The sequence below is a fragment of the Panicum hallii genome, chromosome 3, assembly GCF_002211085.1.
Source record: "Panicum hallii strain FIL2 chromosome 3, PHallii_v3.1, whole genome shotgun sequence".
Classification (NCBI taxonomy): Eukaryota; Viridiplantae; Streptophyta; class Magnoliopsida; order Poales; family Poaceae; genus Panicum; species Panicum hallii.
The window spans coordinates 12,494,301-12,511,175 of record NC_038044.1 but is presented as its reverse complement, the minus strand read 5'-3'; the positions used below and the strand labels follow the sequence as shown (position 1 = coordinate 12,511,175).

Genomic DNA, 16,875 nt, shown 5'->3' with positions numbered 1-16,875 from the left:
CTACGTCCATGGGCGCTAACGGAATGCATGTGTCTTCAATGCCATCTTCAGCTTCATCGAGTATGTCTCCAACTGAACATGCATCATCTTTGAGATATTCTTTTAGAAAAAAGAAAAAATTTCGGCCTCTATGACCACACACAATCAAGTTTCTAGAGAATTCTCGGTTCGCAAGCTGATAAAAAATAGAGAAGAGTATGCAAACCATCTCTGAGAGACCGAGATATAAGTTGCTATACCGAAAAGAATCGGTGCTCGTAGTCTAAGAGGAAAAAGGGGTGAATTAAGCAATTCTAAAATCTTAATCTATAGTTTTAAATTAGTTAGCACAAAATATAAGTTAAAATATATAATCTAGATGTGCAACTAGGGTTCATCTAGTGTGAAATGCTTATCCCAAAATAAGTTTTGTAACCTATAGCCAATCCTAGCAAAATACTATGCTAAGAAAGTAAAGCACGTAAGTTGCAAGAGTAATGCGGAAATGTAAAGGAGGGGATGAGAAGAAGCAAACTCTTGACGTGAGTATTTATTCCGTAGTATCGGTAGGTACTAAACCACCTCTAGTCCACATTGTTGAAGCACTCATAAGTATTACTTTCCGGTCACGTAATCTCTTCTGGAATTTTTCTTGACTTGCTATAAAGGCTTGGCCATTAAGGCTCACGCCAAGTCCCTGGTCACCTTGATGCCACTTCACTACGGAGCTTCCCACGAATGAGGGGTCTCCTCATCCCCTGCACAAAACCATCGTCACCGCTCTACACCAAGCCGGAGGGTCGATGACTTGCCAACGAATCACCAAGACTCCAAGGGGCAGCACACTGAGATACAACTTATGGTTCACTTAAGAACTAGCACACAAGGCAGCAACGCCTTATTCTCTCACTCTCTCTAGAGCTAATTCTAACAATAACACTCTTAAACCTTGTGCTAAATCTAAGGATATGATCAATGAGCTCTTGGGTGGCTTGGAGAACTTCTTCAGAGTGTGGGTAGCTTCTCGCAAACTCCAGCAACCTTAAATGATCCGGGGTGGGGCCTTATATCTTAGCCGTTACATGCTTTTTCCCTAAAAAGTATAAAGCGTTGGTTAAACCGGTCGCCGCCGTCGGTTTAACCTGTCACACTCAGCATGCCTAGTAGCTGTTGAACTCCAACTACCATCCTCTGTTGACGTCATTGCACCGATGCAATACATCAACGACCGTTGGTTTAACCGGTGTTGAAGATCTTGTTCCTCGAAGGCATGCTTCTCTATCTTGAAAAATCTCTCGGGCATATGAAGTACTGGTGTACCGACGTCTTCTTCTTGAGCATCGGTTCAAGCGGTGCCGAAGGCACTTTTGCTCAAAACCTTCTGGAGCTTATATGCATAACACCAAACCAACCGAGAATTGCACTGACGCCTATTAGCCATAGTGTCGATTCAACCGGTGCAACTGACTTCTTCATTTGATCATTGTTGCAATTACCAATGCACCACTTAGTTCATATTTGATGTCATCGGTTCAACTCACCTGTTTTCAGCTAACACTTGTCCAAATTGTCGCTGCGATCATCTGGACACCCTAATCTCTGCATTTTCACCACACCTTGGATATCTTGATAGCAAATTGAACCATCTTTGTATATGAATTGGACTTCATCCATAGGACCTCCTACAAACTTGATCTTATAGTCTTATTAACTATGTTATCACACAATCACCAAAATTATAATTATAGCCTAATGGAACCTTACATAGCCTAATGGAACCTTACATACACACTTAATATGGAATTAGCTACTATACTCCAATATAAGTTGCCATTATAAAAAAACCATCTCTGAAGTATATGCATTATGGATCTGATAGTAAGGAATACAATGGTGCAAACTAAATTCAAATTCAAAACATGTTTCCTATCAAATCCCGACTTCACCGGGCCCAGGCCGCCAAGCCGTTGGAGGCGTCGAATGCGAAGAGAGCGTCGGTAGAGCAAGCCCAACTGCTGCTGATTTAGACGGGCCGAGATGTACTAGAGCCCAAAAACCAAGGATGTATTAGACGTCATCATCCACTCGACCTTGGCCAGCGAGCTGAAACAGGGAACGGTTAAGTACTAATGTTCAGATTCAGACTCCACTAGCATGCTGCACTGCGCGCATGTACATGAACAGGTTAGGGAGGCGCATCGTACTCCCGTACAGGAGACCATGAGTCCACGAGCCCATCGAAGACTGCAGCTCCCTTTCATCTAGGAAGATGGAGTCAGAGGGCTTGTATGCTCCCGGTTTATCCTGGCCAGTCAGGTGGCGATATGCGCAATGCATCAGACCTTCGAACCCGTGTAGATATGGATGGGGATGGTTGACCCGTGGTAGCTCCATTGGATCTCCATGTTATCCATGCAACAAATAAGGGGAAATGGGTTGATCCATTTTTGGATCAGCGGCTGATCCATACGCCCCTATGCATCTCATGGATCGAGCCATACCATGAAGAGTAAGTCGCCTACTCCGAGCGGCTCGGGGGTGACCGCGCCTGGCGCCAGCGTTCTCTCTAAATCCTAGTCCGCCCGGCGTTGGTGCGCCTACCTCGCCAAGCCTCCTTCCTCTACCTCCCTTTTTCCCTCTCCCCTCGCACCACCCCCTTGAGGTTGCACCCTCCTCCCCAAGTTCATCTTGCTCGCCGGTGTGGGCCACCATGGCTTCCCCACCTCTAGATCTGCATGCTCCAGGCTTGTATCTACACTCCCCGGTCTCGGGGCGGTCATCTTCCCGCTGGTACCTGCCATCGCCGGTCGCGACATCTGCGCCCCTTCTGTGCTGATGTGTACTGTTGTGTGGGTGCGGTGGCCGGATATGCCCGCTGACAGTCGCCACTGCCCCATGTTGCCTGGCCTCGGGACATGGGTCCTCGTCGCTGTTGGTGGCGGTCGGATATTGCCACCCCTTCCTCTAGTATTGTCATTGTCACTGCTCGGAGGAGGTTCTCTTCTAGACCGCGCTTTGTGGATGTGCCTCTTCGTTATCGATGTGATTTGCTTGCTGGGGCCTTCCTGAACTTCTATGCGGTGCGGTGTCTTGAAGTGCCATGGGCGAAAGCTCCGCCCGGCATTTGCCGTAGCCGACAACGGCTGTGTCCGAGGACGTAGCTTACCTCGCTGGAGGCGTTGTTAAGGCCTTCTAACACCATTGGTTGTGCTGAGCGAAAGCCTACGCCATCCTACACGGGATGGACAGATGACAGTGACATCCTGGTGTTATTACTTTTTTAAGGCGTCATCTCGCCTGGTTTAGGCTTCTTGTTCAGCTGATCATGGTGTACCTCTGTTTACTCCGCAGGTGTTGGATTTTGTGTTGCTCGTGTTGTGGTGTTGGTTGCTACATCACCTTCTGCGTGGTGTCTCTGCCCATCGAGGGTTCTCTCGAAGTGTGTTGCTGTAATTCTCTTTCTTTTAATAAAATACGTGCTCAGGCATGTTCGCTTAAAATATCATGAAGAGAAACCGAGGATACAAAGCTAACATGGTTAAACAAATTTATTCCAAAGCACAAGCCACCAACACGGAACTGTATGGGATGACTGCACGGAGCTCATGCTGCTCTGTTCCTGGTCACGACGGGAGGCAACGAAAGAGCCCAGATCCTCATGGGAGTCACGAGCGAGGCATACACCTGGGAGAGATGCTTGCTATGCTGGGCCCGTCGAGGCGTCGAGCAGCGGCAAGTCCACGCTGCTATCCATCCTGGGCGGCCGCGCGTCACGCCGGGACGGTCCTGGCCGGGGCTTCCTGCCATGGCGCAGCGTGCAGCGCGCTCAGGCTTCATGACGAAGGAAGGCATGCTGAACCCACACCTCACAATGGGGGAGAAGCCCGTCTGCTGCGGCTCCCTCGCGCCATGCCCGCTGCCGCTGAGGCCGTCATCACCGAGCTGGCCCTCGCGGCGTGCGCCTGTGCCGATACCATCGTGAGCAACGCTTTCGTGCATGGCGTGTCGCGCGGCGAGCGGAAGCATGTCATCATCAGGCACCAGATGCTCCCAGATCCTGCTCATCCTCGCAAAGCTCTTGCTGTTTCGTTTCTCGCCGGAAGACGACGCTGCCCACGAAGGTGTCGGCTCCTCCGCCTTGCGCACGGCATCGGACAATGGATGGGGGTGTTGCCGCAGTACCGCTGCAAAGGGGGTCGAAGGGGCCGGATCCATTCAACCGATCCAGGGTAATTATATTGTAGCCGTTTAATACACGATCTTATACAGTGACACGTCATTTTGAGACGGCTGAATAAACAACCTGTATTAATTGTCATTTTTCTATCTCATAGTATATCATATCCTTTAATTTGTGGAAAGGAAAAAAAATATTGTAAGTAGTATGACAATAACAACTCATACATATTGGTGAGTAAGTGATCTCATAATTCTTAATTTTAGCTTATGAGACAGTTGTTTCGCGAAACAACCACCTCATTCTCCATCCTCCTCTCTCTCCTCCACATCATCAAAAATCCTACGTAGATCTGTATAAGACAAATTATGAGATCGCTGACGTGTAGCAATGTAGTTGCTCTAAGGTTATCGGGGTTCTGATCAACTAGGAGCCTATTAGGATCGGTTCGATGAACCGCTGGCTCGACCCGATCCACGCCCATCTTTACGTGCAGAGCATGCAGGGCACTATGCAGGAAATATGGAGTAGCCGTGTGACCTCCTGGCAAATTTATTCTCTTCATATTGCGCAAGTCTCGGGTTGGCCGACGCACACATCGTATCCATCCATCCGTGAACACCGTGAACCTGAAAATTTACATCTTTTTGCTTTGGTTTCCTTCGGTGAGCGAGCATTCACGGCGCCGTCGTCGACGGCAGCTCATGCATGGCCCTACACCTAATCCTTTCGGTTTCGGCTGCCTCCTCTCTGGTCTAAAGCGTGATCTAGCATTCCCCACCACTTTACACGACCACGAACTCGCACGCTTCCTTCGTGCGCAGTTCAAGTGAAACCCCAAACAAACAAACATGCATGAACAAGCGCACAAAAAAAATCAACAAGCAAAGGACAGAAAAAGAATCTGCAGGACCGCAACGAGGAACACGCCGCGAAAAATAAAAGGGGACTCGGCACGCAAGCGGATGAGGTCATCGGCCGGTGGCGTGCCACCACCAACCGGAGACCCCGACCGCCTCTCGGAGCCAATCGCGCCGCGCCACGTCCCCCGCTTCTACCAACCGCCCTCCCCCGAACCGGGCAAGTCAAAGTCGTGCACCACCTCGGCACAGCAGCAAGGCCGAGAGAGTTCAAGTCTCGCGGCCCGCCCGCGCGCCGCCGCCACCAAACCACGAACCAGATGTCTCCCGGTACAGAGCCGGGCGGGTAAAAACCAAGCAGCGGCCGTGCCAGGCTAACGTGACAGCCGTGCAGCGCAAGTCAGCGTGCTCCGCGGCGACCCTCGGCCCCGCCATGCAGCTCCTCGCCGTCGCGCTCGCGCGCCTCCTCCTCCTCGCCGCCGCTTTCTTCCCCCGCGGGGCGCCCGCGGCCGACGACGAGACGTACTACAACCCCGGCGCGTGCCCCAAGTCCCTTCGCTGCGGCGACGGCGTCCAAGTGCACTACCCGTTCTTCCTCGCCAACGCCTCCTACACCATCGACGGCAACTCCTACTGCGGGTACCCAGGCATGGCGGTCGCCTGCGAGGGCGGCCGCGCGACCCTGCGGCTCAAGGACAGCAACTACACCGTGCTGGCCATCAACTACGACAAGCACACCGTCACGGTCGCCGACGCGGACGTGCTGGACGACGGCGGCGGCGGCGGCTGCCCGCGGGTGAAACACAACGTATCCGTGCCGGTGGAGACCTGGCTCAACCTGTCGACCACCGCCAACGACAACCTCACCTTCTACTTCGGCTGCGACTTCACGGCGGCCACCCCGCCGCAGCCGCCCATCCCTCCGATCAGCTGCAGCGGCTTCCCGGAGCGGGACGGGGTGTCTTACGTGGCGGTCCAGGCCGACGTGCCGCACAAGGACTCGTGGCCGCGGGCGTGCAAGGAGGTGGTCGTCACGCCGGTGCTGAAGGAGCTCCTCCTGAGCTCTGACGATGCGTACCTCCCGAGCCTGAACAGCGACGGGTACGGCAAGCTGCTGAAGCAGGGGTTCCAGCTGACCTGGGACCCGAGCGCCGGGCCGTGCTTCGTGTGCGAGGACTCCGGCGGGCAGTGCAGCTACAACCAGAGCGGAGAGTTCATCGGCTGCCTGTGCTCCGACGGCCGCGTCCGCAACCCAGTTTGCGGTGAGTCTCTCCTTCCCACACCTTTGCTCTTCCTAAATTCACAGTGCAGTGCCAAATTTTTATCCGTGTCATTTCAAAGAGCACCTTGTTTGCCAATTGCTTGGTTTCCGGAGACGTGACTGACGAACCGCCGGAGTGTACCAGTAGAACATAGCTTCTAGACTGCACGCTGCAGAGCTCTTGTTTCTGCAGCATTTACCAGTAGAAATCCTGCTCCATTTCTTTCTGCCCACTCTGCCGCAGTGGTTTGTGAATCGTGATCCATTTTAGGAGCGCAACCCTGCGGCAAAGTTGACCACTGGTCGCAGCTTTTTTTTTCTCTTAGGGCAACCACTGGTCGCAGCTGGTGGGCAGCCAAGGGCACCAAACCAAGCAAACGATCCCCTTTCTCTCATGAGATTGCGCGCAGTGAAAACGGTGGTCGTCGTCAATCCTGACCTAGTTCTGCGTGCTGCGGAAGCCAACTTTGACCCTTCAGGCACGCGAGTGCAACGAAAATGTCTTATGCGATGCTCATCCTGTTCGTCAACCATCTGCGAGACTGCGATAGGCGCCTCAAGTCTTTGACCTTGTCCTCGCAGTACCGAAAGTTTCTTCTGCTTGCAGCCGTCAAGGAGAGAGAATAACCGAATGCTGACGCCACGCTCTGTTTCTCAGCCCTCCTGTCTTGACCTCTGAGAATGGACCATGAGTCCTTGACCATTGCAAGGACCAAGAAACCACCGTCTGAGTATCAGGCTAGCAGCACACTCGTCTAGTGTTTGCGATCATTCATCCATATATCTTGCTCCTCTGTCCTCTCCTCCCGTTAGTTTCCTCCTCGTTGCATCGGTTGATCCGGCAATGGCACCTGCAGAGCAAATGCATCTCCTGCATCTAGCACCACTCCTCTTCACCCTACTCCTCGCATCACTGCCCCACTGCAAGCCACAATCCGACGACTACTTCCGGTACAGCAGCTGCGCACCAAAACCTTACCAGTGCGGGGCACTCCAGTTCGACATCGGCTACCCGTTCTCGGTGAACGGCGTGGACCGGCCGGACTACTGCTCGGTCCCGGGGTACCTCCTCTCCTGCACGGACGCCGGCAAGCTGGTGACCACCATGAACTCCTCCGGCGGCGGGCTGTTCCAGGTCACGGGCGTCGACTACGGCAACCGCCTCCTCACCGTCGTCGACGAGGGCCTAGCCGAGCAGACGTGCCCGCAGCCCTACCGGAACGCCACCTTCGACGGCGCCATGTTCGCGTACACCGACCGCGACCAGTTCCTGACGGCGTACATCAACTGCAGCGCCAGCTCGTCGTCGTCGCTGCCTCTCGCGTTAGACTTCTTCTCGTGCCTGTCCGGGGGCCGGTCCTACTATAGTCTGGACAATGGCACGGTGGCGCCGGACGTGCTGGGGCCGTGCAGCTCCATGCTTGTTCTCCCGTGCAACCCGACCATGGCGGGCTCGCTGGCCGCCGGGAACTCTTACCTTTGGGGATGTGATAAGAGGCGGTTTCGCCGTGCAGTGGAAGGCGGGTGTGGGGTGGGGTGGAGACTGTAGGAACTCCGGAGGGTTCTGTGGATATAACTCCAGCAGTCCTAGCGATCACACGTGCTTCTGCTCTGACGGTACATCTAGTGGATCATGTTCTTCAGGTATCTTCTGTCTTAGCTTCAGAATCAAACTAATTTGAACAAGCTAATGTTGATGTCGTCAAGGATACTCTGTAGTTGATTAGTAAAAACTAAAAAGTAGTCTGATTGAGACATTTAAGCTTTATGGTTTTTCAAAATGCATTTAGTTCTGACTTGAATCTATGTGGACACTTTGTTGGAGCTCCCGATAGTTACCCAATTCAATCTTAGACCGCGGTAGTAGGCCATGTTGCCATGACATATATTCTTTCTTTTTTCTTTTTTTTTCTGCGATGACGCCATGTCATGTCTTTGACCCAATGTGCGTTTACATGGTTCAAATGAACCGAAATTGCTTGCTCTGACTGAATGGGAAAAAAAAATCAGATTGCTCTTGAATTGGTCGAATACTTTGTCTTTGGAAACATTTTTTCTTCTTTGATGTTGTCTCTTCACCTAAACACGTAACCAATTGGCCAGTAGAAGATTAGTAGTAGGACGTTAGGATTAATTAAGTACCCTTCCTGAAAGGAAAGCCAAATTGGATTTTCTCATCTCGGCGACATGGATGTTCCTACAAAATGACGGAAATGAATATCCGGACCTTGATTTTTTTTCCTTCTAAAGCAAGTTTGATGTCCATTTGATTGAATAGCTAATAATTGACAATCAGCAGATACTAACAGAAGGGCCTGACTAAGAATAAGACAAAATTGTAAACAATTTGCATTGCAATAAAACATAACATAAGTTTGGGAGTTTTTGTAGCAATAAATTTTCTTGAAAAAAAATAACGAGGTGATTATTATTATACTTGATTTGTGCATTGTTCCATAACTTCTTTTATTTATTTTGCAGGGAAGAAAACAAAGCCGAGGAAATTAGCACTTACAATAGGTAATTTCTTAACCATGTCTACTACTACAAGTAAATTTCTTGATTTTCCATGGGAATATAATCTTGCATGACATGAACTGTACATATTTATTTGTTTAATCAATTATCTATTTTTTGTCAAAGACTTCATTTTGTTGTTACAAATATTCCACAGTCAGCGACACATCGATTAGTGGTTTTGGCCAGAAGTTTGGCTTTAGTTGTCGCAATGATTGAACTTTTGGAAATATTGCTGATAATAGAAATTAGAAACACAATGTAACTGTCAGCATAATAGCGAGTGCAAAGTGCTAGAAATTAAGCAAGCGGGCTTGCCATACCTACATATATTGCCATCCTATTCCTACAGGTCCCCAAATCCATGCACACCTGGTGTTTCCTGAACAATGTCGTCACCATCTGCGAATTTTTCAACTTCAGGGAGCTCCATAGCCGCCGGCGTTCTGTCCTTGCTCCTTGCGGTCATGACGTGCCTGTACTTCCGCAAGAGAAGGCAGTACAAGATGACCTCGTCCTCCCGGCTCCTCAAGTACACGGCCTCCGGCGGGACGCCGCGTTCCAGGGGCAGCACTGACATGGAGTCCGGCAGCGTCCACAGCCCGCACACGCACCACTTCACGTACGAGGAGCTGGAGGAGGCAACCGACAGCTTCAGTGGCGCCATGGAGATCGGCGACGGCGGTTTCGGCACCGTGTACAAAGGTACCCCTTCTGTTTCAACTTACAATTCATTTTGATTTTTTTAATATACATATATTTTGCTATGTATCTAGATGTACACTATGTCTAGATACACTGAAACCCTAGAATGTGATTGTAAAGATTTTTTTTCACCTTTGGAACTTGATTTTTACTTCGGATTGGGTGGATTGGTCGGCTCAGGGCATCTCCGAGATGGGCGCGTGGTGGCCGTGAAGCGGCTGTACAACAACAGCTGCCGGCGCGTGGAGCAGTTCCTGAACGAGGCGGCCATCCTGTCCCGCCTGCGCCACCCGAACCTCGTCTTGTTCTACGGGTGCACGTCCAGCCGCAGCCGCGAGCTGCTGCTGGTGTACGAGTTCGTGCCCAACGGCACGGTGGCGGACCACCTGCACGGGCACTGCGCGGCGGAGCGCGCGCTGTCGTGGCCGCTCCGCCTGAGCGTCGCCGTCGAGGCGGCCGCGGCGCTCGCGTACCTGCACGCCGTGGAGCCCCCCATCGTGCACCGCGACGTCAAGACCACCAACATCCTCCTCGACGCCAACTTCCACGTCAAGGTCGCCGACTTCGGGCTGTCCCGCCTCGTCCCGCTCGACGTCACGCACGTCTCCACCGCCCCGCAGGGCACCCCAGGGTACGTGGATCCAGAGTACCACCAGTGCTACCAGCTGACGGACCGGAGCGACGTGTACAGCTTCGGCGTGGTGCTCGTGGAGCTGATCTCGTCGAAGCCCGCCGTGGACGTGACCCGCGACCGCAGCGAGATCAGCCTGGCCGGCATGGCCATCAACAAGATCCAGCAGTGCCAGCTGGAGCAGCTGGTGGACCTCGGGCTCGGGTACGGCTCCGACGAGGCGACGCGGAAGGCGATGACGATGGTCGCGGAGCTCGCGTTCCGGTGCCTGCAGCAGAATGGCGAGATGCGGCCACCGATCAAGGAGGTATTCGACGCCCTGAGGAGCATCCAGGAGGGCGGGTTCGCGAAGGAGAAGGAGGGGGACGCGCTCGTCGCGCCGCGCTCCCCCAACACCGTGCACGCTCCGTGGGACAGCATGAGCACAACAACCAGCGTTAGCAGCCAGTGACAGTTGAGTGCAAGTTGAGTGCAATTTTGTCGAGATTGCTCCCGATGTATGTAGGTATACATATTTTTAGCCTTGTGTTTGTGTAAATTATGTTTTGCGTAATTGCGTACCTTGGAGACAGCCGAAATGTACATAGAAACTGTGGCCGTTTATACGAGTGGCAGCTGGTAATCCGTTCCAGAGCATCTCCAGCAAAATCTCTGCTTTAAGTCCTATTCAAGAAATAAGAGCCGAAGACGAAAAAACTACTCCAGCAGAGACTCTACTAGAATCCATATTCTAAGAAGGCCCCTATTTTCCCCTCCCAAGCCCCTTGTTCCACATACGTGTAGGAAGGCCCCTATTCGCGGTTGTTGCCGTTTTCTAGCGCCGCACCGAGCTCGCCTCTTCATTCTCCGAGCAGATCGAGCAAGCGGCGGTCCAAATTGAGTGTTGCACTTGAGCTCTCCCCATCCAACGTCGTAGTGCTTGAGTCCTTGTAGCCCCCTGCGGCTGGCATCCCGGAATAGCATGGGCGGTCACGACCGAGCTCCTCCATCGAGCTGGAGATCCTTCGCCAAATTGAACACGGGAGCTCGAGTACAGATCTTGGGGGAGAGGGGGCGGCAGCCTCCGACGCCGCTGCCACTGGGCACGTGGTTCGTGGAGGGGCAAGCAACCCGTTTTGGCCGGTGGAGGGAGACGGGTGCAGGAGAGAGAAAGATGCAAGGCGGCGGAGGGAGAGGTGCAGGTGAGAGAGATGCGAGGAAGAAGAAAGGGGTGTTCAGGAATAAAATAAAAAATAGATACTGGTGGGTGGGTGTCGGGTTTTATCCGGCTGCCCACCGAGGGGTATACCCAAGGTGGTAGGTTTTGGGTTAGGATGCGCCGAGATCAGGAACTCGAAGGTGCCGACAACACAAGATTTAGACAGGTTCAGGCCGCAATATGCGTAATGCCCTACGTCCTGTATGATGGTTTGTATTGCCTTGATGTTGATCTGGTGATCTTGGTTTTGAGGGGGTCCTTGCCCGCCCTTATATATCTGGGAGGACAGGGTTACATGAATCCTAGCCTGATACTAGCTTAGGAATGGTACTCAAGTACAACTCGAGTTGTTTCCTTCTATATCGACTAGTTCTACTCTGCATGCGGGTAGAATACAACATAAACAAGGTACAGGACACGTCCTATACTCTAGCCCAATACGGACTCCTTGATGTATACAGCTCCGTGGTCCCGGGTCTGACAAGCCCCCGAGCTCTTCGTAGCTGAGTACTGCAGGCTCTTCGAGTACTTCTGAAGCAATCTTCGACTTCTTTCGAAGCTCCGTCTTGAAATTTCTCTTCGAATACTCTTCTGACTGCATCGAAGCTATGAGGTGCTCATGCCCCGAATTCTTTCTTCTGTATGGGGTGCGATGAATAATCGCACTCCATATGGAGTAGCCGCCGAGCCTTAGGTTGAATCGAAGAATCAAGCTGAGGGTCAAACTAGTCTTGAGTCTTTTCTTCTTATCCTTCGAGTACTTTCGAAAAATAAGTAGTCGATGCCACGTGTCTCACAGCACCCGAGCCTTGAATCCAAATCCCACAAACTTGGAGATAAGGATCCGAAAGTCGTGGCATGCAGTATTACTCTGAAATTCTGAAAAAAAAAACTCTTCGCCTTCTGCGTAGTGAAATTAAGCCTCCCGCTGGTTTATTTAACCGCGCGGTGACTTAAGGTTTCTTCTGCACTCTCAGTCTTCATATGAGTCGTCTTCGAGTAGTTTTGCGGCGTCCAACCCCCGAGCTTACGAGCCAGAAGAGCCAAAGGAACCATGTCGAGTAGTGCGCATCACCCAGCCCCCAAGCCTGGGAACTAGCGGAACTGTGATGGCACGCCCTGCTGCCTGGAGGGTTGTTGCCGAAGCTTGATCTGAAAAAAGACAATGCATACATTATGTAGCATAATGCGAAGATACCGAGTAGTACTCAGTAATAATATGAAGGAACCAAAATTTATTCGGTGTAAAAATTTCGCGTCTTGCTCTTGCTAGGCCATGTAATTTTTCCGGGCAGTTAGCCTGTTACGTTTAATCACCTGATCCCTGATGGCCGTAGACCATAGCGTAGGGAACTTTGCCGCATGCACGCGTAGGAGCATAGGCTTACAGAAGAGTCGAGGTTTCACGGATTAAGGCGTGTGCTACCCGAGTACTTTAGCAACCGTTAAGAGAAGACAAAGAAGTCATCATACGACAAAGAGGATGCACGGTGCGCATAAAGTAGTCGGCGATGTGTAGCTCTGGAGGATTTCGTACCCATCGAGAGACATACATGCATAAGTAGTCGGCGAGTGCGTGTGTGGCAACACGCAAAGATCTATACTTACATAGGGTGTAGTCCTATGAAGCCTCCAGCACTCAGAACACAACCTTGTGGCGTAGCCTCCGTAGTCAGTGTCCTAAGGCCGTGGCAAAGCCGCCAGCACTCGGTGCATTAAGTCTGTGACAGAGCCTCCAGTACTCGGTGCACCAAAGCTGTGGCTGTCGGTCTAACATCCCAGGAGTAGTCGATCAGGGCGTAGCCTCCGAGGGTTTCATGCCCATCGAGAGGCGTACCCGAAAGGGTAGCCGATTCTGTGGAGAACAAGTCGGAAAAGGTAAAAATCACTTAGCTTGATTCGTGGATGAATATCGACGAAGCCGAGGAGCTCGTTAATGGAGCTGCGACAATTTGTTGATGAAGCTCGACTAGTCGGAGTCGATTCCGACTAGTTTTCAAGTTGAGACGAGTAGTTGAAGTAATCGTCGGCGAGCTGCCGATCGTCCTCGCGAAGTCGAAGTAGTCGAACCCGTCGCTGCTGCGCGCGGATACTGCGGCACAAGCCGAAGTTGAACCAGGTTGTCGAGGTCGACGGCCGCGGTGCATCGACGTTGCAGCGCAAGGCGAAGTCGAGCCGAGTAGTCGAGGTCGATGTAGCCGTTCGCTGAAGGATCCAATCTCGAACTCGATAAATCGATCCGCCGATGCACATGCATGAAGGTAGCAATCCGCCACCTGGTGAACTAGAAAGATGCCAACGAGTTCGCCGATGGATCTTCGACGCGCCCCCTGCCTGGCGCGCCAGCTGTCGGGTTTTATCCGGCTGCCCACCGAGGGGTATACCCAAGGTGGTAGGTTTTGGGTTAGGATGCGCCGAGATCAGGAACTCGAAGGTGCCGACAACATAAGATTTAGACAGGTTCAGGCCGCAATATGCGTAATGCCCTACGTCCTGTATGATGGTTTGTATTGCCTTGATGTTGATATGGTGATCTTGGTTTTGAGGGGGTCCTTGCCCGCCCTTATATATCTGGAAGGACAGGGTTACATGAATCCTAGCCTGATACTAGCTTAGGAATGGTACTCAAGTACAACTCGAGTTATTTTCTTTTATATCGACTAGTTCTACTCCGCATACGGGTAGAATACAACATAAACAAGGTACAGGACACGTCCTATCCTCTAGCCCAATACGGACTCCTTGATGTATACAGCCCCGTAGCCCCGGGTCTGACAGTTGGTCCCGCCTGTCATAACAAAAGTAGGGGTTCAAAGTAAGAGGTGTTGTTGGAGTTGTGAGTAAAAATTAAGACTCAGAAAGTTGGGAGAGCCCTCAACTATTAAGTAGGGACTCTAGGGGGTATTGCTGGAATCGCTCTTATATCAACTTTTAAGCAGAACTTTTTTTTAGGGGGGGTTAAGGTTTTTTTCTTAAGAATCCGGGATTGCATTTCACATACGAAGGATAAGGTTTACATTGCAACTTTTGCAAAAGCACCCTCGGAAAACAAGAAAATTACAATGCAGTCAGCTCGTGGCCCAAATGGCTATGTTTTTTTTAGGTCTGGAATGGTGGCCCAAATAGTTAATGGCGACAGTTCCTTTCTATGTCCCAAGTCTATCTCTTTTCAAAATATGTCCCAAGCCTACCAACTGGGCTGCACGTTGCAGTTGTTAGTTGTGGGCTTGATGCATTAGGTCCACTCAACCAACGCATTGGGCCAGGAATCTTGATTGGAATTTTGCGTCCCAACTTTGTTTCTAGCGCCCCGAATCCCTGAAATTCCCAGAGCTTGCCTGGTGCCTGGTGGTGGTGGCTGGCGCAGGTGCGCGCTGGACCAGCGCGCCGACGGAACGCCGGTTGCCCGGTGCCTCGCCCACTCAACAAGGTGTGGTGTGCGCGCACGCCACCCGCGGAGCAGGCGAGCAGCGCTAGCCAGACACGCGAGGGGCTCGTGCCGCACCCGCCCTCAGGCCGTGCCGCGCGTGCCGGCCCCGCCGCGCGGCACCCGTTTCCTCGCGCCAAGCCAGCGGCGCCACGCGCGACCGCGCGGTGACGCCGACCAACGCGCGAGGTGGCAGTGCCCACCTGATCTCGCGGTGGTGCTGGGCCCGCGAGAATAGCCTCGCCGCGCGCGTTCTGGCAGAGATGCGAGCTCCCCGCCGGCTAGGGCCTACGGCTGGGCAAGCGGCTGGATAGAGCGACGTGTTTACACAAGCACTAGTTCTCGGGGAGTACTCACCTGGACCGTGCGCACGTGTTGGGATGCACGCGTGATTCACGCTTCGCCTGATCGGCGTTCAGAGCGCCAGCACGGCATGCAAGCAGAAAACACCTTCTCCAGTAGTCTTCCATGCAAGCAACCCGGGGCTGACACGGCCGTTTTTTTTGTTCGTTATTGCTAGCAATCAAGCAGAGCAGATCAGAAGAGGTCGAGGACAAGCCTCAGGGTTCTCGCTTGTTGGCAATCGTCGTTGTCGCCTTCATCGCGCTGTCATCGTCGACACTTTTGCCGTCGTCTTTTCCTAGCCCGACAGCGACCGGTTCGGCCGCACTATCATGCGAGCCTGCAACCACGAATCCAAGATCACATATAGTGGATCAGTTTGGTTTGCTTGATCATATCACACGACATATTCACCAAAGTGACCCGAGCTCTCCATTTCGGACGCTGTGACCATGACCGCCAGTGCCTCCAGCACTGGCCGCCACGGCCCCCAATCGAGCCTGTTTTTTTTCCTTCTCTTATATATCAGCTCGTTGTTTTCCGTAGCTCCATGGATTTATTATACATACGCAATTATTCCGGGCCGGGCCAGCGAGATCACGACGCGAGGTGGGGATCGGAGAGAGCACCCACCCACCACCCACCACCCACGGCCACGCACCCGCCCTGTCAGTCAGAATACTCTAATCATCTTCCTCCTGCAATCTGGCTTTCCGGGCGTGCATGTGGTTTATTTTAACTGATCGACCTGCTTGGTAGTGCAGAGATGAACCGGTAGCTAGGAGTGGTATATATCTAACGTCCCGTTCTAAAATAAGAGGACTAAAGTTTAGTACGATATTCTATAATACGCTAAATATAAACTGGTTCTGAACTAATCAAGGCTAATGGATTCTAGCTATCAATTAGCCATAATCAATGCAATTAGATTAGCAATTAGTCCATATTTAGTTCTCGTTAGGTCGTGCCAAATTTAAGGACTAAAAATTAATCCTCGGATCCAAACAGAGCTTAAGTATCTAACCCACCCTCTCGGAACGGAACGTGGAGGGGCGACAAACAAGCGAGCCCGTTCCATTCCGGGAATAATTTTATTATCTTCCATGCATGGTAACCTCTCCGAAAGCGACCCAATTTCTGAAATGCTGACCGTGAGATCGTCAGGCTCGGAGCTCGACAGAGACCACGTAAATATAATCGAAATCAGCGTTCGAATGTTGGCTTGCAGCCTAGATCCGGTAATTACTAATAAACCCCGCACTAATTAATTAATTTCGTTGTCAACGTCCCATGCAAATCTACTACTATATCAGCTAGCAGCCGATGGATTCGGATCGGCATTATCTCTATCGGAGACATGGTTCCACGCCATGCGCCATCAGATTTTCTAAGCGGCACGCGGCACGCGGCACGCCGCCTCCTTGCTTCACTTACTACTACGGGCCACGGCGACGACGCAGCTGGAGCGAGCTGACACGGCACCGGGAGGATGGGGGCCACGTGCGCATGGGCTGCATGAATTTGCACCAATCGGCAGCCGCGGCACGTCCACACGATTTTTGTAATTTTCTCTGCTGTTGGACGGACGGTCGAGGATTCTTAAATTAGCTGCAACTTGGGCGCACCTGGTTCCTCAAACTAAAACGATCATTAGAGCTACTGTAGTAGACACTGTGCTAGGCTGCTGTACCCTGTGCCTCAAGTCTGAACTCCTTTCAGATGACAAGTGCATGCTTTGAATGTCAGAATGTGCATGTATGCATACAAGGCTCGCGTCG

General features: G+C 52.0%; 2 protein-coding genes across 2 annotated transcripts; both read left to right on the top strand.

Annotated features, from left to right (window-relative positions):
* The first annotated feature begins 5,319 nt into the window (after window positions 1-5,319).
* LOC112887837 (LEAF RUST 10 DISEASE-RESISTANCE LOCUS RECEPTOR-LIKE PROTEIN KINASE-like 1.2) lies at window positions 5,320-10,761 on the top strand. The gene is made up of 4 exons (XM_025954109.1): window positions 5,320-6,278; window positions 8,759-8,797; window positions 9,218-9,499; window positions 9,680-10,761. The coding sequence occupies exons 1-4, from the start codon at window positions 5,450-5,452 to the stop codon at window positions 10,579-10,581; spliced, it is 2,052 nt and encodes a 683-aa protein (XP_025809894.1). The 5' UTR covers window positions 5,320-5,449; the 3' UTR covers window positions 10,582-10,761.
* On the top strand, window positions 6,306-7,900 carry LOC112887838. Its single transcript, XM_025954110.1, has one exon. The coding sequence runs from the start codon at window positions 7,122-7,124 to the stop codon at window positions 7,824-7,826; it is 705 nt and encodes a 234-aa protein (XP_025809895.1). The 5' UTR covers window positions 6,306-7,121; the 3' UTR covers window positions 7,827-7,900.
* Window positions 10,762-16,875: the final 6,114 nt, after the last annotated feature.

Excerpts from the sequence above, each read along its gene's own strand:
- LOC112887837 (XM_025954109.1), top strand. The coding sequence starts at position 5,450 with ATGCAGCTCCTCGCCGTCGCGCTCGCGCGCCTCCTCCTCCTCGCCGCC. Across the intron at positions 8,798-9,217 it reads GAAATTAGCACTTACAATAG|GGAGCTCCATAGCCGCCGGC; the intron begins GTAATTTCTTAA and ends TTTCAACTTCAG. Across the intron at positions 9,500-9,679 it reads TTTCGGCACCGTGTACAAAG|GGCATCTCCGAGATGGGCGC; the intron begins GTACCCCTTCTG and ends TGGTCGGCTCAG.
- LOC112887838 (XM_025954110.1), top strand. The coding sequence starts at position 7,122 with ATGGCACCTGCAGAGCAAATGCATCTCCTGCATCTAGCACCACTCCTC.